At 37.7% G+C, this 27,000-nt stretch overlaps 1 protein-coding gene across 2 annotated transcripts in view; it reads left to right on the forward strand.

The window, feature by feature from the left end:
* TNKS2 (tankyrase 2) overlaps nucleotides 1-27,000 on the forward strand; it is a 92,736-nt gene that overhangs the window by 20,831 nt on the left and 44,905 nt on the right. For both annotated transcript variants that reach the window (XM_071215764.1, XM_058298766.1), the window contains exons 3-12: nucleotides 55-150; nucleotides 12,056-12,092; nucleotides 12,505-12,580; nucleotides 12,988-13,082; nucleotides 14,942-15,008; nucleotides 20,157-20,343; nucleotides 21,357-21,478; nucleotides 24,154-24,245; nucleotides 24,327-24,405; nucleotides 26,819-26,990. In XM_071215764.1, coding sequence (XP_071071865.1) covers nucleotides 12,524-12,580; nucleotides 12,988-13,082; nucleotides 14,942-15,008; nucleotides 20,157-20,343; nucleotides 21,357-21,478; nucleotides 24,154-24,245; nucleotides 24,327-24,405; nucleotides 26,819-26,990 — 871 coding nt within the window. In that variant the 5' untranslated portion in view covers nucleotides 55-150; nucleotides 12,056-12,092; nucleotides 12,505-12,523. The remainder of the gene's footprint in view (nucleotides 1-54; nucleotides 151-12,055; nucleotides 12,093-12,504; nucleotides 12,581-12,987; nucleotides 13,083-14,941; nucleotides 15,009-20,156; nucleotides 20,344-21,356; nucleotides 21,479-24,153; nucleotides 24,246-24,326; nucleotides 24,406-26,818; nucleotides 26,991-27,000) is intronic.

Genomic DNA, 27,000 nt, shown 5'->3' on the forward strand with positions numbered 1-27,000 from the left:
AGAAATTTTTTTTAAAAGGTTACCATTTTGAAAGGCAGTATTACTATTTTTCAGTACTTTTACAGCATGGAGCTGAGCCAACCATCAGAAATACAGATGGAAGGACAGCATTAGATTTAGCAGACCCGTCTGCCAAAGCAGTGCTGACTGGTAAGTCTGTGCACCCTCTTTGGTTATTCCAGGAAGAATATAAAGAACAAGCTGCTAGGTAAACAGTACTCCTGCAGTTAATGACCTCAACTAGATTTTTAAAATAATGTCAGTTCAGTTGCTGTTCTTTCTACATCTGAACAGTTGACATTTGATTCTTGTCCAAGAAAGATATATATTTTTTAATTGGAGTTTAAATTAGTCACTGCTCCCTTATTGGGAGGAGGGGCTGATAAATAATAGTATGTTACAATCATGTATTTAAGATATTTTTCAGAAAACTTATGCTTACCCCTTTATATGCAATTTTCTTTCATGTATTTTAATCATTTTTTATGGAATCTTTTCAAAAGGTACTAACCATTCCCTTTCTTTTCTAAACACAAGATTCTGGGTACGCTCATTTCAGTACCATGAAGAATGCCAATTATCGTACTCTGCTATAACGTTAATTTCTATGAGACCTATTATGATGTATAAGGCTGCTTTTCCCGGGAAACGGACTTTGGCCCGGTGGTTAGGGCGTCCGTCTACCATATGGGAGGTCCGCGGTTCAAACCCTGGGCCTCCTTGACCCGTGTGGAGCTGGCCCATGTGCAGTGCTGATGCGCGCGGGGAGTGCCGTGCCACGCAAGGGTGTCCCCCGCGTGGGGCAGCCCCATGCGCAGGGAGTGCGCCCGTGAGGAAAGCCGCCCAGCGTGAAAAGAAAGTGCAGCCTGCCCAGGAATGGCACCGCCCACAGTTCCCGTGCCGCTGACGACAACAGAAGCGGACAAAGAAACAACTACGCAGCAAATAGACACCAAGAACAGACAACCAGGGGAGGGGGGGAAATTAAATAAATAAATAAATCTTTAAAAAAAAAAGGCTGCTTTTCCCTCTGTTCATTTTAGACTAGCAAAGACTTTTAAGATGTATATATTTCATATGTTTTCTTCCTTGTCAATGTGCTTTAGTCTTTTTTTTTTTCATTTTTAAAAAAATGTAATAAACTTTATTTTTAAAGAGGTTTTAGGTAACAGAAGTTACATTGAAATTATGAGGGATTCCTTTGTACCCCCTCCCTCTCCCCGATCATCCCCTATTTTTTTATTATTGTGTATCTGTAAAATCCACTCGTTAAAAAAAAATGCACATTTTGAAAAATGACTCACTTGTGGCAAGGACCAACCTACCTACAGTAATAATCTTAAAAATAAAACCATCATTGTGACATTTATCAGTATTTCACACATCTAGCAAATACCGAAGGAGGCAACTACCACTGTTACAACTTCTTTAAAGCCAAACACTTAATTAATTAAACACAAATGAGAATTAAGAGAAACTTAAGAATGTTCACATTTGCATGCATTTTTGACCGAAGTTTCAAATTGTCTACATACAACAAAACCACAGTTTTGAATCAAAATGAATATTAAAAACACTTAAGCTTTGTGACAGACTTACTCTTTAGAAACAAGAAAAACAGAATAGTAGCAGCATATTTCTAGGAGAGAAAGCAATTGCTTATTTCCTTTACCATAAAACAAAAGTCAACATTTTAATAACACTGACCAAGTTATTTTCTATTCAAGAATTTTCAAGTAATGTTTTTAAAATGTATCCATCCATATATTTGGATTAAATTTATGTATCAAAAGCAGAACTCTAATCTTATGTATAAACTTTAACTTAGTATGGCCCAAATACTATACAGGAATGCTGCCATTTAGATTTATATGCTTCATCTGAAAGACTTATCTTACAAACAGGAATTTTGCCCTGTTTCTTCAGAACAAATGTCTCTGTGTCTGAAACTTTAAAAGATAATCAAAAGAGACAGATTCAGACAATTCATGCTATGCATTTTCCTGCATCAGGCTTTGATAAACTCTTCTCCAAATCGCTCACCCTTGTTTTTTTCCTTTCAGGCTGCAGTAACCCCTTTAGTATCTCTTGCAAAGCTGGAATTTGGTAACATATTCTATCAGTTTTTATTTGTCTGTGAAGACTTAAAACTCACTCACATTTTTGAAGGACAACTTTGCCCAGATACAGGATTCTTGACTGGCAGTTTTTCTCTTTCAGTGCCTTAAATACATCATACCACTTTCTTCTCTCCTTCATGGTTTTTGATAAGAGGTCAGCACTTAATCATATTGAGTTTCCCTTGTATGTGATGCTTTGCTTTTCTCTTGCTGCTTTCAGAATCCTCTCTTTGTCTCTGATATTTCTCATCCCGAATAGTAGGTGTCTCAGTGTAGATCTATTCAGATTTATTCTGTTTGGGGTGTGTTATCCTTCTTGGATATTGATATTTATTTCCCTCGTAAGGGTTGGGAATCTCTCAGTCATTATTTCCTCAAATATTCTTTTTGCTCCTTTTCCATTCTCTTCTCTTTCTGGGACACCAGTAATGCAAATGTTTGTGTGTTTTGCATTGTCATTCAATTCCAAGACCCCATTCTGTTTTTTCCATTCTCTTTCTGCTGTCTTTTCCAGTTCAGATGTTCCGTCCTCAGAATCACTAATTTTGTCTTCAAGTAATCCGAATCTACTCTTATGTTTCTCTAAGGTATTTTTAATCTCATTCATTGTGTCTTTCATTCCCATAAGGTCTGTTACTTTTCTTTGCCGGCTGTCAAATTGTTCTTTTTGCTTTTTCAGTGTTGTCTTAATATCCTTTATTTCTTTAGTCATATTTTCTTTAAATTCTTTGAAGTGATTTAGAAGAGTTGTGTGATTATCACTGACTAATTGTATTAAATCCTATATCTCTTTAGGATATTTGGTTTGTTCTTCTGTCTGGGCCATGTCTTCCTGTTTCCTAGTATGGCTTGTAATGTTTCGATGATGTCTAGGCACCTGAATATGGTGGTATATTTACTCTGATGGCTAATTTCTCTGTCTTGCCTATTGGGTTTTTTTTCCCCCACAACTCTTCTTTGATATTTGGGTCACCTTATTCTCAGTCTTTAAAACTGCCCAGTTTAAGTTTTCAAATTCAAGCCAGGGACTCACTACGGGACTCAGATTTTCTCCCAGGGTGGGATACAGAGAGCATGAGCAATTTTTGCCTGGCCATTTCCAGACAGGCCAGCAGATGGCGCTAGTCAGTGTACCTTTCCACAGAGGTGTTTCAGTCTGGTCTTTCTTGTGTTCCTGTTTTGAATCTCCAGATTGGAGATTCAAAGCATGCTCTGCTGGTCAAATTCACTGAAGAAAAGCATCCCAGCCTCCCCTCTCTTTTCCCTTGAAATAGCTGACAGGGAGGAAGATGTCTGTTCCCCTCAGTCAACTACAGTGAGATGGGTTTTACCCCAGTTTAATATTTTGGGGGTGGGGGAGGGGGCCCTTCCCGGCTGCCCCCAGGGGCTTGGTAACTGATATTTGTCTTTTTGGCTTCTTCATCTCACTGTCCCTTGTCCTCCTGGGAGTTGTGTGGCACTGTCTTCATCTGCTGGCCCCCAGTGCAGGTCCCCAGGGCAGCTTTTGGTTCTTTCTCTGTTGTTTTTGTGAGCATTCAGCTCTGTTTGTATCCATGGCCATCTTGCCACAATCCTCTGTGCTTTACACTTAAGCATTCTCTGCCATATTATATACTGGATTCTTGTCTACCATGTGATGACAATTTGTATCATACCTAATCTAATAGGCAGGAGCCTGAAAGGTCTTCCTATGAGTAAAGTACCAGAGCGTTTGTGATCAGATGTTTTTATTCTTGTTCTGTTGAAAAACTTTAGATTAGTCCCCCAAAGACTTTCTGAAAACTGAGTTATTGTTGTAACTATCAATTCAGTGTTTATTTTGTCCTCACTATTCCATGATTTTATGTTTTTAAAAAGTATTGGGCACAGAGAACAGACAACCAGGGTGGAGGGGTAAAGGGGAAATAAATAAATAAATCTTTTTTTTTTTAAGTATTGGGGCTCAAAAGCAGCCCTGCCTTAGCAATCAATACACAATTTGCATTGTGGGCAATTAGTTTGGATTTGGCTTCAGCAACACAATAAACACTATATTAAGTTATATAAATTTAAAATTTTATTTTGTAGTTTTCTGTGTATTTATAAGTAGAAAAACTGTATACATAAAAAGATTATTTAATCCTACTCTTTAATGTTTATATATATTTAAAGTAGCATATAATAAAAACAATCTTAATGTTTAAAAATCTTCTGGGCTCAACGTCTGTTCAAGATGGTGCAGTGAGAAGCTTCAGGGTTCTGTACCCCACAGAAGCTTTGAACAACCAGTAAGAACTAGCAGAAGTGTCTCTCCCAGGGCTCCTGAAAACACTTAAAGGAGTACATTAACAGGGTGAGCACTGGATCAAGGAAAAGGCTATTTAAATATGGCAGGACACCAACTACTTGTGATTATTTAAGTGTAAATTAGCTGTAACTAAATATATTAAAGCCAGTTCTCATTCACACTAGCTACTTTTCAAGTGCTCAGTAGCCACATGTGGTTAGTGACTACCATTGAATAGCATGGATATAGACATTTCCATCATCTGAAAAATTCTTTTGGTCAGACTGAACTATTTAGAATCTATCTTCTCTAACTCTCAAGTGCTGATAATTCCAGGGCACAGTTCTTAACCTTCTCTCCAATTGACATTGCCGTATACATTCTCTCCCCAGTACTTTTTCCCATCTTATCCCACCCCTGCCATTGCAGTACTGAGGCAAATCAGCATACATTATGGGTCAGTTGATAGGCAACTGGGAAATAAGAGTCAGAGTTTCCTTCTTGCGGATACCCTAAAACTTCATGAGTCAATTCTTTGGGGTCCCCCTCCCAGGGTTTTGGGGAAAGGATTCTCCCAAGTCCACCCTGCCTACCCCCACCCCGCCAGGGGAAGAGGGGCGAGCCATCACGCTCCCTGTCTGTTCTGTGGGTCTTCAGGTGCCCCCTATAGGCTGCTTTTATATGGGCACTCCAGTTTGACCCTCAGGGTACCCTTGGGGCGGGGACAGCCCTTTGTCTTCAGCCTTGGCAGGCCGCCCCAGGCCTCTTCATACAAATCTACTGGTCAGGGTAGGGAGGTTCTTGGGCCATTTCTGAAGTGGCACTTCTCAGCAAAACTTCAGGAAGGTCGCTGAAACCACAACCTTTAAGTACTCTCAAATTACTATACCAGTCATTTACCTATTTGTTCATAATTACGCCCCTGCCCTGCTATGCTCTTCTCTGTATTGCTGGGCGCTGGAAGCTTGCAAACTACATTTCTCTGTGTCATTAGGTTTTGCCAATGAGTGATACTCGTTGGAGTTTAGAAGGCAGAAGGAAGAGAAGCATCTTTTTCTTTTCTCTGGAAGTGGTAGGAACACTACTGCAGAAGCAAAAGCAATGAGGCACCTACAGGCTCCGGGTTCCTGTTCCAGGGGTGGTGGTGGCCACAGGCATTCCATTGGCCTCAGCACTGTGGGGCTTATGAACTCTAGCTCTGGCAGTGATAGCAACGCAGCAAGAGCAGCAGATGACTTCAGACTTCCATACTGCAGCATCTGCAAATATGTGAGCTCCTGGCTTCCTGCATGGACGTTATGGTGGTGGTTTCAGTGGCAGCAGCAGCAAGTTCCAGGAGTCTTAGCAGCATGAGGTACATGGCCTCTGGATAGCACCATTTCCCCTTTTGCTCCAACCTAAGAGAAGAAGTGGCTCTCCATGATTAGAAATCTCTCTGGGTAACCTCATCTGCATTTTGCTTTTCCAGCCCTTGTAACACTTTCGTATCCAATCTCTTATATTAAATCCTCCCTTCAAAATATTAGAATATTTCTGTTTTCCCTGGACTTTGAGAAGTGATATGTACTGTTTCCCAGAGCAGACCCTTTAAGAAGCATATTATTCTTTCCCTTTTAACTGGCTATGGTCCCTAGAACTATAAGGCAGAAGGAAACCTAGATCCCCAAATTCCCGCACCCACCAATCTGATACTGTCCTAAACTGTTACATAAATGAGAAATAAATTTCTATTGTATTTGGGAAAGAAAAAGTGGTAGGATCTCGTGAAGCCCTGATTGGTCCTTCCCCTGCCTCTCAACACCTTGGCCTGGAGCCAGCTTGCCCTCCCACTGCAGATCCTGGTTCAGGAGGAAGCAGAATAACCCTGGAGCATTTACTGGGAGCTTATGTGTTTGGTGGTGGCTTAAGGGACTTGCTGTCCCAGTACTTGCCCTGAGGGTAAAGGACTGCACATAAAGTTCTCCTACAGAATACTTTGGGAGAACAGTCAAAATAGTGCTGCCTGGGGTAAGGGATTGCTTCCTAAGGAAGAGAGAACATTCCAGTCATTATAAGTGGGGTAATTCCTGGCAGCATGCACACATGCCCAAGACAAGACAATGCTTGTGCAAAAAGGACCAGGAAGACACTTATGCTTTTGGCCTGGAACTGTTCTCTAAATTCCTATGCGTAAGCACAGGTCAATCTGCAAAGTTTGGGAAAGGTGTTTTCTTTTTCTTCCATCTTTTTGTTTTTTGTTTGTTTTCCTTTTGTTCCTCCTGGCATTCAAGGAAAGCTCTGTCATAACACTAGCTGGATACAATGTTAAGGAACAGATGCCTCAGATTCTAAATTCCAGCAATAACACATTAACTATCAAAATGACCACGTTTTAACAAAAGATTACAAAACATATGAAGCCATAAGAAGTGATGGCCCAGGCAAAGGAGAAGATTAAAACATCAACAACCATCATTCAGGAGGCCAAGACATGGGACAGCCAAGGACTTTTTAAAAAATGGTCCTAAATATGCTTAAAGAGCTAAAGGGAAATGTGGACAAAAAACCTAATGGAAATCAGGAAAATGGTAAATGAGCACAAAGATAATATCAAGAGAGATGGAAATTACAAAAAGGAACCCAACCCATCCACAGACCACAGTAACAATTTTTAATTCCCTGGAGGGGTTCACCTGCAGACTGGAGATGGTAGAAGAAATAATCAGTGAACTTGGACTTAATTGAAATTACTCAGTCTGAGGAGCAAAAAGAAGAAAGAATGAAAGTGAACAAAGCCTGAAGAACATATGAGACACCATCAAGCATACCAATATTGAGAACTGGAAGGAGAAGGAAGAGAGAAAAAAACAGAATATTCAAAGAAATGTCTGAAAACTTCCAAAATTTAACAAAAGATAGGAATATACACATCCAAGATACTGAGTGAACTCCAAAGAGAATAAACCCAAATAGATGCACATCATGTTATAATCAAACTGTCAAATGCCAAAGATAAAGAATTCCAAACGCCTTAAGAGGAAAGCAGCAGGCCTCTACAGGTAACGGCTCCCAGCCTGGGCCAGGAGTTTGGGAACAACCACTGGATGTTGAGGAGGCTGAGCCAAGAACACGGATCCTCCAGGACCGGAGCCTCAAGACTGGCTCCCTGCTGGGCAGTCTACAGCCCACAAGTTCCCCCAGCATGCCTAGGGTGGACACACTTGCATGGATTGGTAACAGTCTCGGGCCGCATGTGGGAACCAAGGAGTGTCTGAGAAATGCTGATATCCGTCCCCTACCCTTCCTCTCCAAGGCCCCAGGACCTGGGACCTTCCATAAGCCACTGGTCAGCACAGTCCCCCTGCTGGTCAGTCAGGCGAGGACATGCAGACTGGGAGGGCCAGTAACAATTTCAGCAACTGTGATCTACCCATCTCCTCTAACTCTGCATGAGAATTTGGACCTTCTTCAAGGTTTTTTCCTGATTTTTGAGCATTTCAAGTTTTGTTTATTTATTTACTTTTGCCACTTCGTTGACCTATCAGTGCTCTGCCTAAATAACCAGATCAGTTTACCAGGCTCTAAGGTGGCTTGCTCAGAGCCGGTCGTGCCTAGAGAGACCTCTAGTTCATTTTCCTCTTCTGTCACTTGGGGGCACTGAAAGGAGAGCACAGAAGGCCGGGCTACCCAGGGAGGCAGAACCCCTTTCTTGTCATTGGGGATCTAAATGGAGTGGCAGTGGTAACCAGATGTTTAACTGGCAGGGTGAGGCCTAGCAGGAGGCACCCAGTGGTGGGTGGCCCAGGGTCTCATCCAGGCTACTGGTGGCAGGGACATTGGGGATGCTTTGGGGGTTACAACACAAGAGTTGCCTCACCAGGCTCACCCCAATATTCCAATTTTTTCATATGTCCCAATAATGTCCTTCAAAGCCTTTTTCCTCCCTTGTTAGATCCTTTCTCTAGTTACATTTTGCATCTAATTGTCGTCGTTTCTTTCATTGTTCTTTAAGTGTGAGAACATATATGCAACATAAATCTTACCATCCGAGCTGCTCCCAAGCATACCATTCAGTGGGATTAATCATGTTCACCATGTTACAGTAGCCTCACCACCTTGCATTTACCAAAACTTTCCCATCTCTTGAAACAGAAACCCTGTACCTGTTTATACGTTAATTCCCCATTCCCCCACTCACCTGCCCTGTGCACTGGCAACTTGCACTCTTATTTTTATCTCTATGAGCTTGCATATTCTCTGATTTTTTTGTATTTACTGTGAGTCTCAAATTCAACATCTTAAATCTAAAACAATCTTATTTTACTTGGACACAAACTTAACATCAATAATAAAGATACCACTATATTCCTTTATCCCTCTGTCTCCCCCCCACCTTTATGTAGTTTTTGTCACAAATTGTGTATTTATAAATTATGAAGCCCCAGACCCTTGATTTTTCATTACATTTTATGCATTTGCCTTGTATGTCTTATAGGAAGTAAAAAGTGGAAGTACAAACCAAAAATAAACAATACTAGGCATTTTCCCATGTCATTATCTTTACCAGAGATCTTTATTTCCTCATGTGGCTTCAGTTAATTGTCTAGTGTCATTTCTTTTCAACCTACAGAACTCTCTTTAACATCTCTTATAGGATTGATCTAACAGTGATAAACTCTCTCAGCTTTTGTTTATCTGGGGATATCTTAACCTCACCCTCATTTTTGAAAGATAGTTTTGGAACATACAAAATTTTGGTTGGCACTTTTTTGCTTTAGCCTTTTAAATATGTCTTCCCACTGTCTTCTTGCCTCCATGGTTTCTGATCAGAAATTGGCACTTAATCAAGATTAAGCAAGAGACACATTGCTTCTGTCTTGAGGCTTTCAGAATTCTTTTTTTTTAGTGGCACTTAATCACTTTTTTTTTAACTAGAGAAGTTGTAAGTTTACAGAAAAATCATGCGTAAAAGTTCCCATCTGCCATTCTATTATTAATACCTTTCATTAGTGTGGTAAACCTGTTATAGTTGATGAATGAACATTTTTATAATTCTATTCTTAAATATAGTCCATTATTTATATTAGAGTTCCATTTTTGTGTTGTACAGTCCTGTGGCTTTTTTGTTGTTTTTTAATTTTTCTGGTTAGGTATAAACAACCTAAAATTTCCCTCTTTTAGCCACATTCAGTTGTTGTTAATTACAGTCACAGTGTTTTGCTCTCATCACCACCATCTATTACTCATTATCCCAAATAGAAACTCTATACAATTTAAGCATTAACTCCCCATTCCCTAACCCCACCCTAGGCCCTGGTAGCCCATATTCTAGATTCTGATTCTGTGAATTTCCTTATTCTACAGGATTTTCTCTTTATCTTTGGCATAAGACGGTTTGATTATAATATGGTACATACAGTAGGGGTCTATTTGGGTTTATCCTGTTCTTTAGTTCTTTGAGTGACTTGGATGTGAATATTTATGTCTTTAACTTTGGGATGCTTTCAGCCATTATTTCTTTGAATATTCTCTCAGCCCTTCTCTCTCTTCCATTCTCCTGGGATTCCCACAGTGTGTATATTGGCATGCTTCATGGTATACCATAGGTTGCTCAGGCTTTGTTTACTTTTATTTTTTCCTTTCTTTTTTTGCTCCTCAACCATCTCTAATTTGCTTTTGAACCCCCTCTAGGGAATTTTTAAGTTTGTTACTGTGGTCTGCAGCTGAGTTGGGTTCCTTTTTGTAATTTCCACCTCTCTCTTAATATTGTCTTTTTGTTCATCTCTCGTTTTCCTGATTGCCATTAGTTCTTTGTCCTTTTTCCCTTTAGCTCTTTAAGCGTAAGCGTATTTAGGACCATTTTTTTTTAAAAGTCCTTGGATATCTTAGGTCTTTGGCCTCCTCAGTGATGGTTGCTAATGCTTTAATCTTCTCCTTTGCCTGGGCCATCACTTCTTAGTTCTTCATATGTTTTGTAATCTTTTGTTAAAACCTCATTATTTTGATAGTTAATGTGTTATTACTGGAATTTAGAATCTGAGACATCTGTTCCTTAATATTGTGTCCAGCTAGTGTTATGACAGAGCTTTCCTTGAATGTCAGAGCTAACAGAAGGGAAGAAAAAAACAAAAAAAGGAAAAATGGAAGAAAGAGAAAATGCCTTTCCCAAGCTTTGCAGATTGACCTATGCTTATCCATACAATGAGTTTAGAGAACAGCTCCAGACCAAAGCATAGGGAACTTCCTGCTATGTTTTACAAGTGTGCTTGCCTTGGGCATGGGAGTGTGGGCCTAGGAATTCCGGCATTTACAAGAGTACAAATATCCCTTTTTCCTCTGTAAAAAGTTTCCTTACAGTTCCAGGTCCTGTGCTTTTGTATGTCCGACAGCCAGTAATTCCTTGCCTCAGGCAGCCAAGACTTGAATTCTCTCATAACCACGTTCTATAGGATAGCTTTATGTTCTTTCTTCTACTGGCAGGACAAGTTCTGGGACAGCAAATTGGTGATACTTATCCTGATTCAGTCCCTTAGGCCACCACCAGTGAGATTGGGCCAGACTGTATGCCCCCTAGTATTTGCAAAAAGGTTATTCTGCTTCCTTCAGAACTGGAACTAAGGACCTGCATTGATAGCGCAGGCCAGCTCCTGTTAATTCCCAATGTCTTTTTTTTTTTCCTCCCCTGAGATAGCTCCTTCATCTGTTTGCCTGTTGTTTTTGCTCATTATTTTTTGCTTATTGTCTGTTTTTATTTTAGGAGACACCAGAAACTGAGCCTTAGGACCTCCCATGTGGGAGGTGGGCGCTCAACTGCTTGAGCCATATCTGCTCCCTCTAATGCTTTTTTTTTTAATTTCCCTCCCCGCCCCCACAAGTTGTCTGCTCTCTGTGTCCATTCGCCATGTGTTCTTCTGTGACAGCTTCTGTCCTTATCAGCGGCACTGGGAATCTGTGTTTCTTTTTGTTGCGTTGTCTTGTTGTGTCAGCTCTCTCTGTGTGTGGTGCCGTTATTGGGCAGGCTGCACTTTCTTTTGCGCTGGGCGGCTCTTCTTACAGGGTGCACTCCTTGCACATGGGGCTCCCGTTTGCGGGGGACACCCCTGCTCCTTGCGCGCATCAGCACTGCACATGGGCCAACTCCAAGTGGGTCAAGGAGGCCCAGGGTTTGAATTGCAGACCTCCCATGTGGTAGGCGGACGCCCTATCCATTGGGCCAAGTCGCTTCCCCCTAATGCTTTTAAGTAACCTTTTTCTTGATTCAGGGCTTATACTGTTACTGCAGTCCATTTCATGTTTTCTGGAGCTTTGAGAAAGATAATTTCTGCCAGTTCTTGATGGTTATTCAAAGCTTCTCTTGGGATACTGGGCCCTGAAACGTTTCACTTCACCATCCTGCATATTGTATGTATAGCTGCAGTCATGCTTTATTATATAACATTGAATCACTCTTTTTTTTTTTTTTAACACTAAACATAGTAACAAAGGTATTCTATAATATTTATATAAATATTCTTAATCTTCATGATATTTGGTTGTGGGTATTTTCTGATTATTAAAAATATTAATTTATTTCCAAATTTGTCTTCTTCACATATATTTCAGTGAATATCTTTGTGCGTAAAACTCTCATTATATGTATAACTAAAATAAATTTAAATTTATGCCAACCAATTTTTTTCTTAATTCACAGGTGAATATAAGAAAGATGAACTCTTAGAAAGCGCCAGGTGTGTACAAATGTTACAAATATGTATCATGAATACTTGACCATTAAAAAATTATCTTTACAGTAAGCAGACTTTAAAGAAAAATGTTGGGTTTTTTGTTTGTTTTGGATTTTTTTTTGAAGTACCAGGGACCTGGGACCTGTTACGTGGGAAGCTGATGCTCAATCATTGAGCCACATTGGCTTCCCTGAGTTGTTTTTTTCATTTATTTTGCTTGTTGTTTGTTTTTATTTTTTTCAGGAGGCACCAGGAACTGAACCTGGAACCTCCCATGTAGTAATAAGCAGGCACTCAACTGCTTGAGCCACATCTACTCCAAATGTTTTTTTAAATGGGCATATACATGTCTCTAGGTAGGTTCTGACAAAGAATACAAAGTGCTGATTTTTTTTTTTTTTTTTGCATACTCTAGGAGTGGCAATGAGGAAAAAATGATGGCTCTACTTACACCATTAAATGTCAACTGCCATGCAAGTGATGGCAGAAAGGTATTTTCTTGTCAGCTAGCTACATTTGTGCTCATTTTCTGGTAATGTGAAGATGCCTTCATCTTACTATAAATTAAAGCATGTGTTTAAAGATAGTGTTAATGTTTTCTTTTAAGCAGTAATTCAGAATTCTTAAACTTCAGTAAAGCTTTGTAGATAATAAACATTTACTTATTTGCTTCCTATGTGTAATCATAAATTTATAAATTTTATGTTATGCCTTCAGTGTATATGTTGGATTTTGTAAAAGCAAATTAATAACTATTTATTAAAACACTGGAGGCAATGAAGTTATAAGGTTTTTTCCCCCTCGATTGTCTGATTTTATATTTGGGTGACTTTTTTTTACATAATTGTTTCAACCTGTATCATTTGAATTTCATTTATTTATATGGTTAATTTTTCAGTCAACTCCATTGCATTTGGCAGCAGGATACAACAGAGTAAAGATTGTACAGCTATTATTGCAGCATGGAGCTGATGTTCATGCTAAAGATAAAGGGTAAGCATTTGAATTAAATTAGGACTTCCTAATATTATTATTCTTTTAACAGTCTTTGTGAACTTACAAAAATCATTTCATTATATTTTTTACTATTCAGCATTAACTTAGTGATTATTGAGCTTTTACAGTATGTTGGTTGTTTTAAGAGCAGAGGAAATGATAAAATCCTAGGCTACCATTCATAGGACTTATATTATCATTTAGGGGACATTAGAAAAATACCTAATAATACAAAGAGGTCTCTATTAAATGCCAGGTGATCAATTGAAATAGTACTACAGGAGTTCCCAGGAGGAATTTATCAGTGATGGCTAGAGTGGTTGGGAAGGCCTTGAGGAGGATGTGGTACTTGTCCTAGACTTTTACTTGTCCTAGAGTTAAAAGAAAGCAAAGACTTTGGGAAACAGTTCTATGCAGGTTGTTATGAGTGAATTTGCTAAAGCAGGTACTACAGTATGATTAATAAAAGAGTGACTATACCAGTGTGGCTGAAACAGATGATTCACATAGGGGAGAAGTGAGGGTTAGGGTTGGAGAGTTAAGTGGGAAATAGGTTTTAGAGGACTTGGTATTCTAGTCTAAGAAATTCAAACTTCATTCTGTGAGCCACAATATGCATTGAAGAATGTTAAACAAGGGGAATTATATGTCCTAAAAGAAGAGTATTAGGAGGAGCCTTCTGACAACAGTGTTATAGAATAATTTGGAGAGGAAGGAGATGAGGCCTAAAGAGCAGCTAGTAGAGCAAGCATAATGAGGCTCTGTAGTAGTGGTGGTGAGAAAATGGAAATGAATAGAAGGCACAGGTGTAAGAGATATTAGGAAGATAAATCTTGTCGTGTCTGGATGTAATAAGAGAGAAAGAATGAAAAGATGACGGCATTTCAAATTAAAGCTGAAGAGTAAGACCAAACAGTGTATCTGCTGAAATCCAGGAGAGAAAGTAGTTGCATTTACTTTTAAATCTCTTGGTTTTAAGGGATGGTGGTGTGAGAACTCTGATGGCAGTATCTAGTAAATAGTTAGGAATGAAAAATAGTGATGAAATCCAGGAGTCTTTAAAGACAGAAGATAGAGAACTAAAAACTAAACCTTGGGATTGCCAGAGGCTATCATGGGTGAGAGATTCCCAATGGGAAGGAAAAGTGTAAAGATAGAAGTTAGGATTTTAAGATCCCAATGTATCTTTCCATATAGGAAGTTCTTCTCCATTGCCATCATGAAGGAATTGGGTTTCAATTTAATAAGGAATATAGTAATTTACCTTACAGGATCTTTTTTAAAAGTTTAAAGAAGAATCAGTATTTGAGCTCTGAACCTGGGAAGGACATATAGAAGTGAGCAAGGCCAATGATGAGGGAGGAAAATCTATCCTACCCCCTGAGCCATATGTGTAGGGGTATTCAGGGAACTGCAAGTAGGTACAGTATACCATTATTGAAGGGTGACGTTAGAAAGAGTCAGATCATTGTATGCTATGCTGAGAAGTTGGAAGGGTCTTTTGAAAGCAGGGAAGAGCCAGTGAAGGGTTTTAAACAGGAGTAACCACATCAGATTTACCTTTTAGAAAAATCTAGCTACAGCTTAGAGGATAAATTAGAGTGGAGATTATTTCATTAGTATAGGAGAAAAATAATATAGGCACAAACTAAGGCAGTGGGAAAAGGGAGATGGATCTGAGGAAGATTTGGAGTTTTAATTGTTAGAACTTAGGGTTCAGATGGATGTTATTAAAGTTTGACATTTTTATTACAAAGTCACATAAGCTATATACTCATTAAATGTAAATTTAAATTAATAAAATAGGCCTAATGAATCTGTAATAATATAGTCCTTTTCCTCCTTCCATATTTTAGTGATCTGGTGCCATTACACAATGCCTGTTCTTATGGTCATTATGAAGTAACTGAACTTCTGGTCAAGGTTGGTTTTCTTATACCTTTCTAATCATTATTTTCTGTAGTTACATAAAGTTATTTGAAATACATATGTAACTTCTGTGTTTTAGTGCTTGGTGAGTATAGAAGGAATATTTTTACTATTTATAAAATTATATGATTGCTAGGTCAGCATCTGACTGCTTTGAGATTTTTTAGATTCTGTAAGAATTTTTTTTTTTTTTTTTTTTTTTTTTTGAGGTACCAGGGGGCCAGGAATTGAACCTGGGACCTTGTATATGGGAAGCTGGCGCTCAACTACTGAGCCATATAGGCTTCCCTGAGTTGTTTATGTTTTGTTTTGTTTTGTTTTTTGTTTGTTTTTGTTTTTCAGGAAGCACCAGGAACCAAACCATATGGGAGGTGGGAGCTTAACCATTTGAGCCACGTCTGTTCCCCATAAGATTCTTTTTTTTTTTTTTTTAATATTTATTTCTTTATTTCTCCCCCCTTCCTCCACTGTCTGCTCTCTGTGTCCATTTGCTGTGTGTTCCTCTGTGTCTGCTTGTACTCTAATTAGGTGGCTCTGGGAACCGATCCTGGGACCTTCTGGAGTGGGAGAGAGGCGATCATTCTCTTGTGCCACCTCAGTTCCCTGGTCTGCTACGTCTCTTATTGTTTCTCCTCTGTGTCTCTTTTTGTTGCGTCATCTTGCTGTGTCAGCTCTCTGTGTGGGCCAGCACTCCTGCACGGGGCAGCACTCCTGCACGGGGCAGCACTCCTGCACGGGGCTGCACTCCTGCATGGGGCAGCACTCCGCGTGGGCCAGCTCACCACCCAGGCCAGCTTGCCTTCACAAGGAGGCTCTGGGTATCAAACCCTGGACCTCCTATATGGTAGACAGGAGCCCAGTTGCTTGAACCACATCCACTTCCCCATAAGATTTTAAATATCATTGCCATCTTGTGAATAGTATATTAAGTAATTCTGTAATTTGTGGCCAAAGGTGAAGTTTCGTTTCAAAACCTTGAAAACTAATATCAAGAAAGTAATGTATTAAAGCCACCGTTTATATTTGCCTGACTTGCTCAGATGTACGTTAGGTTAAAACAAACTTACATAGTAAGCTTTGCTTCTTCCAGTATGCCTTTTGATTGACAGGTTCCCAGGACTGCGAAGAAACTTCTTTTGATCCCTATTGAGTAGCTATAAATGATATATATATTCTCTTTGAGAGTAGATCCAAGGATATTATGCATACCTGTTCCCTTCTGTCCCCCAACTCTCTACATACATATTTGCTCAACCTTACCCACATTCTTGAGACTTCTACCAAGAAACCACTCTGCCCCTTTGTATTAGTCAGCCAAAGGGGTGCTGATGCAAAATACCAAAAATTGGTTGGTTTTTATAAAGAGTATTTATTTGGGATAGGAGCTTGCAGATACCAGGCCATAAAGCATAGGTTACTTCCCTCACCAAAGTCTATTTTCACGTCTTGGAGCAAGATGGCCGCCGACATCTGCAAGGGTTCAGCCTTCCTGGGTTCCTCCCTTCCTCAGGCTTCTCTCTAGGTTCAGGGTTCCTCTCTTCCCAAGGCTTGCTTCTTACTGGGCTCAGGGTTCCTTTCTTCCAGGGACTTGCTTCTCTTCTGTGAGCATACTTCTGAGGGATCCAGTTTAACACTTCAGCATCAAATTCCAACATCAGAACTCCAGCATCAGAAACCCCCATCTCTGTCCTTTGCCATGCCTTTTATCTAATGACATGGCCCAATCAAAACCCTAATCATAATTTTTTTTCTTTTTTTTTTTAAAAAAGATTTATTTTTTGTTTATTTCTCTCCCCTTCCCCCCACCCCAGTTGTCTGCTCTCTCTGTCCATTTGCTGTGTGTTCCTTTGTGACTGCTTCTATCCTTATCAGCGACACTGGGAAAGCCGTTTCTTTTTGTTGCATCATCTTGTTGGTGTGTCAGCTCTCCATGTGTGCGGGTACATTCTTAGTCAGGCTGCACTTTTTTTCGCACTGGGCGGCTCTCCTTACAGGGCGCACTCCTTGCGCGTGGGGCTCCCCTTCGTGGGACACCCCTGCGTGGCACAGCACTCCTTGCGCACATCAGCACTGCACATAGGCCAGCTCCACATGGGTCAAGAAGGCCCAGGGTTTGAACCGTGGACCTCTCGTATGGTAGGCAGACGCCCTATCCATTGGGCCAAATCCATTTCCCTAATCATAATTTAATCACGATCAGGTACAGACCAGATTACAAACATAATCCAATATCTATTTTTGAAATTCATAACCATGTCAAACTGCTACACCCTTCAGTACTTTTTCTTACTTTGTCACTGATATGATGGGAAGGGAACTCAGAGGGTACTTGTTTGTGGTGCCTCTCTGCTTCTTTTTGGGCACACACCACCATGGAAAACATCATCCCAAATAAACAACTTTATAAATAATTAGATACACTGAGTAACCCATAAACCTTTTAAAATTTATCATGTGGCTGTAGTCTTATTCATTTGTAACAGTAGTAAGGATGGGAGGCACACTAGAGGTCATAAGTAGAGAAGAGATTAGCTGAAGTAGAGGTTTAGTCAATTCCCAAAGAAGTCAAATTCAGGAAAAGTAGGAAAAAACAACTAGATTGGATTGGGGATACAGGAAAAGGTCTGAGCAACACTGAATCATTTGGCAGCCCTTGCTAAAGAATCTAGCTACCGGAAACTGGCATTTAATAGCAAACATTCAGTGACTGCTTTTTATGACCAAGGCACTGTACTAGACATGGAAAGCATTGAATAATAGTCCCTGGGCAAGGAGTTCAAATAATGAAGGTGTGGTACTAACAGGCACAAGAATAACAAGTCTCTTAACTTACTTCTTCATAATACCTGAGTGTAAGGAAGCAAGTGGACCTAGCACGAATGAGAGGATAAATTTTGTCAGGTAGATTCGTAACTGCTAACAACTGTTCAGAAAGTGTTGCCTGGTGTTTCTCAGTTTGAAAGGGAATGTTGGAATCTCTGATAGATGTCACAGGGTTCTGTACTTTCCTTTATCTTGGTCACATTTTTATTATTGGCTTGATAAAGAATTAGAAGGGATTCTTACAAAGTTTGCAGAAGATAACTAAAATTTGAGTTGATACAGTAAACACCCAAAACATCTTCACAGTCTATAAGTGTGGGTTGAAATCAGTAAAATAAAATTTAATTTCAGAAAATATATTGCACAAGAACATGAAAGGAGAATATAATTTGGTGTTTAGTTCATGTTAAAAAAAATTAAGGAGGCAGATGTGGCTCAAGTAATTGGGCTCCTGTCTACCATATAAGATGTCCAGAGTTCAATTCCCAGGATCTCCTGGTGAAGGCAAGTTGACCCACATGACAAGCTGGCCTGCACAGGAGTGCTGGCTCACACAGAGAGCTGGCGCAGCAAGATGACACAACAAAAAGAGACACAGGAGAGACGATAAGAGATGCAGAAGACCTGAGACCTAAGGTGGCACAAGCAATTGAGTGCCTCTCTCACACTCTAGAAGGTCCCAGGAAAGGTTCCTGATGCCACCTAAAGAGAAAGACAAGAGAAAACAAGCAGACAGAAGAACACACAGCAAATGGACACAGAGAGCAGACAGCAAATGCAAATAATGGGGGAGGGATAAATAAAATAATAAAGTCATTAGCTATTGATTTAAAAAAATAGAGCTTTTAAATTACCCACAAATTAAGTATAAGTACAAGTTGTGTGATTGCTTTAAAAAAATAAAATAATTTCATGCTAATAATAAAAGTATAGTGTCAGAATCAAATTAATAACAGGTGGATCATACTCTGCACAGACAAATCACATTGGGAATCCATTGTTATTCTAGACTCTCAATTTTTTTAAAATGTTGATTTACTGAACATTTAATAATTATTGAGGGCCACTGGAGTAATAGAGGTCTAGAAACCACCTGATATGAAGGATAAGTGAAGAAAATGATGATGTTTAGACTGGAAAAGAAGACGTAAGAGTTTCCTTGAAATATTTCAAAGAATATTCTCTTTTGCTTCAAATAAGATCTGTAGATCAAAGGTAAGAGTACATATTTAGCTTAATGTAAGGAGAAAACTTCCTAACATCAGGAGTTATTTAGTAATAAAAAATTTTTAAAAGCCATATCAGCTGAGAAGTAGCTCTCCTACCTTCTATCAGGAATGTTATGGAAGGGATTTTATGTTTATTGGGAAATTGAACTACTATATCTCTGTGGTCCATCTATCTCTAAGAGTTGAAAATGGCTAAAATGGAAAAGACTGACAATAACAAATACTAATAGGAAATTGGAGCAACTGGAACTTGAGCATTGCTGGTGGAAATGCAAAATGATACAGCTACTTTAGAAAACTGTTTAGCAGTCTCTAATAAAATTAAACCTGTGTCTACAATATGACAGTAGTGTCACTCTTAGGGATATATCCAAGAGAAACATCGTGTGTACATAAAGAGACTTGTATATGAATGTTCATAGCACCTTACTTATAATAGTAAAAAACTGAAAACAGCCCAAATATCCAGCAATGTTATTCAGCAATAAAAAAAAGTTTTTTTAAACTATTGGTATACAAAGCAACATGAATGAGTCTCAGAAATGTGTGCAACAGAAGCTAGACATAAAATAATATTATATTCCAATTAATACTCCTATTTTATGAAATTCAAGAACAAGTACATCTAATTGATGGTTTTAAAAAGAATGGAGCAGAAATTTTCTATAAATGGGACATGAGGGAATTTTCTGAGGTAATGACAGTGTTCTATATCTTGATTGGGTGGTGGTATCATGGATATATACATTTGTCAAAATTCATCAGACTATGTTTAAGAACTGAGCATTTACTATATGTAAATTATACTTCAAAAAAGGAAAAAAATTAATTCTTGGAAAAGATGCAGGTTAAATCTAAAGCTTCATTCCTGTTTTAACAGTAGATGAGTAAATAGGCCCTTGAGGGCAGGACTTCATGATTAGCTACTGTTTTTCCATGAAAGAAAAATATCACTTTCTGAAATAATTGATTTAAAAAGTAAACTATGGGAACATAACCTGTTTAAGCTTGCATGATATTAAATCACACAGTACTAATAATTTTAAATTCTCTAAAAGTTGAATGCTAAATATATGCTTTTCCCCCCCAGCACGGTGCCTGTGTAAATGCAATGGACTTGTGGCAATTCACTCCTCTTCATGAGGCAGCTTCTAAGAACAGGGTTGAAGTGTGTTCTCTTCTCTTAAGTTATGGTGCAGATCCAACACTGCTGAATTGTCACAATAAAAGTGCTATAGATTTGGCTCCCACACCACAGTTAAAAGAAAGATTAGCATGTGAGTATAAAACAATCTATATTCAGCTAGGATATTCTGATCTCATCAAACTAAATTTTTTTCTTTTTTCTTTTTAGAAATTAAATTACAGAATATTTTCCTTAGCTCTGGGTATCTGTTGATGTTCAGATTAGCATATTCTAAAATTTGGAAATGGCTAGTCATTCAGAATATTTTTATGGTGCTGTGAAAAGAAAATATATTTGTATTTTTTCAAATCAAGTTACCTACTTTACATATAAGTTGGTCTTAGTATAAATGGTATGCATTTTAAATGAGAACATTTAGAGTTTGTTCCTATTTTGGTATGACTCTAGTTACTCTGCCATGTCAAAACATTATTTGTAGGATTGCTATATCATAAACAGTCTCCAGGTCTCAATCTCTAATATCCTTTGGTATCTGCGCAAAGTTGTGTGGTTTTCTGTCTATTGAAGTAGGCATACTGAGAAATAGTCACCTAGTTCAGATACAGTTTATTACTCATAAATAAGAAACTTGTATTATTCTAGAAAAATAAAGGATAATGGGTGGTTTCACAAGCATATTGAAGGGAGAAATCTTGAGAGCATATCCTTTTTCATTTACTCAGCAGCAGGTGGATCTTGTTGAAAATACCCACATTGTCTAGTCCCCAGTTCTCTGGTAGGTATGAGCAAAACCATCTCCTACTGGTATAATGTTAAGGTAGAGATCATGATCACCCTTCATTTCATTTTTTTACTGAAAATTTCTGTGGTTTAGAAAGTTCCTACACCTCTCTGGACTGGGAATAGTACTACAGATATCTCTAAACCACTTATGAATTAGAACAGACCTTGAGACTGCCATGAATAAGCTTGTGTGTATAGTTGGGGATGAACTGGAACATAACTGAAGGGAACTGGAATAGCATTGTCCTCATTTTTCAGTTGTTACCTTCAGTCTGACATTTTGGTATATTATTTTGATTGAGGTAAGCACCATCAGTTTGATATTTCTCATGCAAATTTAAATCCTTTTCCTTCCTCTAGATGAATTTAAAGGCCACTCATTACTGCAAGCTGCTCGGGAGGCTGATGTTACACGGATTAAAAAACACCTCTCTCTGGAAATGGTGAATTTCAAGCATCCTCAAACGCATGAAACTGCATTGGTAATGTTTCAGATTTAAATTTTTTAAATAAAATAACCAAAATCATGATCAAGCGAAACTAATGTGGTTTAGAAGTAAACTACTACTTTTGATGATACAAGATTAGTAGTCATAGTGTCCTAGTTGTTGTCAAGCATTTTTTTTTAAATCTGTGCTTTTTAAATTTATCCTATATGTATGAAGGAAAATTTATAAACAGTACAGAAAACATGCAGCCCCACCCTCTGAAAGGCAATACAGTTACTAGTTTGAGTATCCTTCCAGAAAAAAATGTTATTTATAAATTGGCATATATTATATATAACTTTTATTATCACAGATGCTCTATATCATTTGCCTTTTTTGGATTATAAAACTTGTAAAGGCTTACATTAGAAAATATGGAAGATAACAAAAGAAAATAATCCAGAAAAAATAAAAATAAAAAATAACAAAATAATCCAGATAAAAACCACTTGGTGTATTTCCTTCTAGTATTGCAAGGGTTTTTTCTTCAAAATTAGATCTGAAGTCTTTGTGTATCCTCTCAAGACATATCTGTGGGAGTAGAGGCTACTTCCGTGACTGAGGTAATAAACTCTGTGAAGCCATAACAAAGTAAATGAAAGTAGGGGAGTCTAAGGGGAATTTATTCAGAAAAAAATAGGCGCTAGTAGGGATAAATGATATAGGATAGTAGAGGGAATGGCATGATTGGAGACTACATTAAAATAAATTTAAAAGGTAAGTTTTGTATGAATTGGAAAATATGCCTTATGTTAGAAAAGAAGACCTTAAGAAAATTAGTAAGTTTAGGAGCAAATCGTGGTAGCCATAATTACCTAATCTTTTAAAGCAATTTATTTTCCATTATTCCATAATATAAACTTACATGAGGTTTATGTAGGGACCTATCTACAAAACATTTTGGACCTTTTGCTACTTAACTTGTAGAAATACCCAAATTAAAAAAGAGGAAAGCCATGGGCTAATGGGAAATGTTAACACAAAATGAAAATCATAACATCATCAGACTAGATATCAAGATAGGACAGAGAAACTTGAGAAGGTACTGACATCGTGGGAAATTTTCTGGTCTGATAAACTATAAGTATTTTCCCCTAAATATCCTGGCACTACACAACTCATCTTTGTTATTAATTTTAAAATATATTAGGAGTTAGATATTAGTGGATAGTAATAAAGCAGAGGTCTATATTCCTGGTTTCTGGAATTTACAGTCCTGGTCCCAGAATGGTGCGGAGGAGCAGGGGTGCGGTTCGAAATAGATTTGATCCAAAATTCTTGAAAATAAGAATTACTTCCATATTCTGTGCTATCTTGGTAGGCATCCTGGGATGATTACCTGTAACAGACTGGAGGATCTATGTTGACCAATTAAAAATGGTTTTATTGAAGGCAAACGGATTATTTTGTTGACAGCAACAACATCAAAGAATAAATCTAAAGCGAAGTCATGAAGATCACATGAACTTTACAATTAACAACAGATTAAAATTTCAGAGTCAGAATATATAATATAGATTACCAAGGGACAGGGTGAATTAACAACACTGAATTACATGCTTGAATGTAAGAGGAGAAATAGGTTGTAGATATATATTTACTAGAATTAAAAAAAAAAAAAATCCACAGAACTGCACAATACAGTGAGCCCTAAATGAAACCACAGACTAGTCCACGTAGTAATAGAAACATGCTTTCATCAGTTGTAACAAATGTACCACACCAATGCAAAGTGTTAATAATAGGGTGGTATTTGAGAACTCAGTGTTTTATGCATGATTTTTTATAAACCCAAACTTCTTTAATTAAAAAAAAAAAAAGTGGAACATATTTCATGTATACTATGTATTTAGATATATGGAGCAACTTAACTTAAAAATTATCCTGAACTTTTATTCCGTGGATTCTTAGATTTTAACCTACATCCATTGATGTAGTGACTCACTTTTTCAGATATTCATCAAACACCTGTTGCATATGAGTATTATCCTGGATGTTGGGGATGCAAAGATATGGGCCAGGACCATAAGATTATTAGGTTTACAGCTGACATCCCTTTATCCCACCAACTTTCCTCCTTGATACATCACAGGCATAGATGCTACAGCCTGCAACTTCAGTGTGTATCATTTTCTTCCCCTGATTTTGCCAGACAAGATTCTTATTCTGCTGGAGCAACTAGTCAAGGGAAGTGTAAATACTGCTCAGCTGTCACCTCATCCATCAGTGCTAATACCAAGCAGAATCCAGAGCTGATAAAGTGCTCTTGTTATCTCTTCATGTAAATAAACAACAGTCTTTAGGGGTGTTTTCTTAACTTTTAAGAAAAAACACAAGCTATATGGAAAAGTTTTGAGAGGAGTGTTGGTCATATTAATTTAAGCTTTCATCACATAAGTAGTGGCTTTTTGAGAGATGTAGAAGCACTGTAAAGCTTGATCAGACCATTTAATACCATATATCATCTAGTAGCTGGGATTTTCTGACCATGTCAGAATTTAATAATACTTAAACATTCTTCCACTAGAAAGTCTTCCAAGAACAAAGTTAGGTCAAAAATAAAAGAGAAGTTAAATAACTCAAGTGTTCTTGAATGGAAACACAGTTGTTCTTAAATAAAAATTAATTATGTATAGTCCTTGATTAATGCTGCAATTTAAATTATTTAGCATTGTGCTGCTGCATCTCCATATCCCAAAAGAAAGCAAATATGTGAACTGTTGCTAAGAAAAGGAGCAAACATCAATGAAAAGACTAAAGAGTAAGTATGTTTTAATAATGAAATATTATTGATATATTTTGGAAAACATTTTCATTGTCTGGCTGACTTTTTCTTTTTAAGATTCTTGACTCCTCTACACGTGGCATCTGAGAAAGCTCATAACGATGTTGTTGAAGTAGTGGTGAAACATGAAGCAAAGGTATACTTCCTTTTGGGTATTAATGTTTTTCCTCTTAATCTGTACTTAACAGTAGTCTTACAGATACTTTCTTCTCTTTTTTGCCAGAAAGACTTTTGACTTATTCGAAAATATATCTTTCTTATATGTCCTTACTTCTCCATTCCTTTTAACTTTAATACCCACTGGTCAAGTTATCCTTAGATCATAATCTTTCCCAGTCTCTTTGTATACTTATAACTATGTCCCTTTCTACTCTTTGGATACCATTTTAGCTCCTGTTAGTTACCTCAGCCACAGATTTACTTAACCTCTTTTATTTCTATTACTAAGCCAAGAACTTAGAACAGAAGGAAGTTAGTTATTTAAATAATTTGACTAAAAATTACATAACTCCCTATGTTGAGACCTTACTATTCTTTAGTAGGCATTTGTGCACAAAACGTTTCATATGTAGAATAATTATGCTTTCCTCAAGGCTAGAAAGTTAGCCAGGAACTTTTTAAAAATACTGCTTGGTAGAAGATATGCCTAGCATCTTCAGACTGAAAAGTATGACAGCCACTTATTTCATTAGTTTTCACAGTTTTTTAGCCACAGATCCTTGTGTTCTTCAAACAAATCTTTAGTAGAAATTGAGTGTAATGGGAAGAATGGAGCTGCTTGGGGTAAAAGAAGAAGAAAGGAATAGAGACTCTTACCTCTTGGGTGGTTCATGAGGACCTCCCTTAAATGGGCTTTGCAGACTAGTTTTCTGATCCGTCCTCTCTCGGGTTTCCATTCAAGGAACCACTTAGAATTCTACACTTTTCTTTTGACATTGCCTCTCAGTGTCCTAATTTCTGTTTAATTTGGGGGATTTTTAATAATGTATACTCTTAATCTCTTCTATTGTAAATTTTTTAATAAAATAAATTTTATTTCCCGCTTGGCTGCTCATTTGTCTGTCTGTTCTGTAACTTTCATTGATTGTTTTTCAATGAATGTGGCACATTACCTGAAGAATAAGTGGACTCACTTCAGATTTTTTTTAATGTTTTTTTTATTTTTAAAAGATACTTCAATTACATAAAATCTTACATAAATCATATCAGTTTGAGTTGTGAAATTCATAGAAATGATCTTGACTGGATGACTAACCATCTGTCCAAGATGGATTTCCAGAAATACAGGGCTTTCAGTGCTAAACCCAGGGAAGTCCTGGGCAAACCAGAACAAATTGGTCACCCTAATTGTGATACAAAATGGTATCCAAATAAAGTTTTCATGTGGATATATTTCACATTTCAGTGAGTTTCGATAAGTGAATAAACAAGACTAATTGATGATTTTAAATTGATTTTATTAAGTTCTATAAACATGGAGATTAACTATTGATAGTCTAGTTTTAGTTTCATTTAGAAGGTCTTACTCTGTTCCCGTTCAAATCCACTCTGTTTCTGTGACTGAATTGATCAGTGTCTCAGAACACACCATTGAGCACAGGTTTATTTGTATTATTTTATTACATATCAATTTATCCCTCTCTCCAGTGTATCTTATTTTTTTATTCATTCAAAGTAATTTGCAGATATCTGTACACTTCCCCCTAAATATTTCCACATACACGTATCAGCTAGAGTTCAGTATTTTTCTTTTGATGTAAAATTTGCATAACTGTGAAATGCACAAATTTTAAGTGTACATTTGCTGAATTTTGACTAATGCATATACCTGTGTAAACAAACTTCTTATCAAAATATGGAACATTACATCATGGCAGAAAGCTTCCCTCATGCCCCACTCTAAACAACTGTTCTGACATTTTTCCAACATAGATTAGATTTCCCTGTTGTAGACCTTCATATACATGGAATCATACAATATGTACTTTTTTGTGTAAGACCTTTTCCACTTAGCACAGTGTTTTGAAGATTTCCCTGAATCGGTAGTTTGTTTCTTTTCTTGTGGAGAAGTATTCTGCATGTGAATATACCATAGTATGTTTATCCATACAGATTGTTTTACATGATAAATAAGGTAGAGGGCAAATTCAATAGAAGTAAGTTTTTTAATGATGATTTAGTCTCTGGCATTGTTACTGGTTATATATCTTGGGATTAGTCTTCACATCTCTGGACTTCAGAGATCGATAAAATTAGCATCATTAGATATTCTTAGGCAATGTCTACCTTTAAATGCGGTGAATCTGAATTATTTAATGCTAAACACAACTCATTCAACGGCTCACACTTTTAACCCAGAATTGGGTCTTCCTTTTGATGGCAGTATTCATGAATTGGTCAGTTTATGCTCTACATTTTACAAAAATAGTTGCTTTGGGCACAGAATGATAGACTTTGTAAAGGGATAGTTGAGATTTTTAAATTAGTAACATAAATCATTTTAAATTCTGCAGTGCATGCTAATTTCTGTTTTTTTCTGCATTGTTAAGGTTAATGCTCTGGATAATCTTGGTCAGACGTCTCTGCACAGAGCTGCACATTGTGGTCATCTACAGACATGCCGCCTACTCCTGAGCTATGGATGTGATCCTTCCATTATCTCTCTTCAGGGCTTTACTGCCTTGCAGATGGGAAATGAAAACGTGCAGCAACTTCTTCAAGGTATTAAGAC

The sequence above is a fragment of the Dasypus novemcinctus genome, chromosome 6, assembly GCF_030445035.2.
Source record: "Dasypus novemcinctus isolate mDasNov1 chromosome 6, mDasNov1.1.hap2, whole genome shotgun sequence".
Taxonomy (NCBI): domain Eukaryota; kingdom Metazoa; phylum Chordata; class Mammalia; order Cingulata; family Dasypodidae; genus Dasypus; species Dasypus novemcinctus.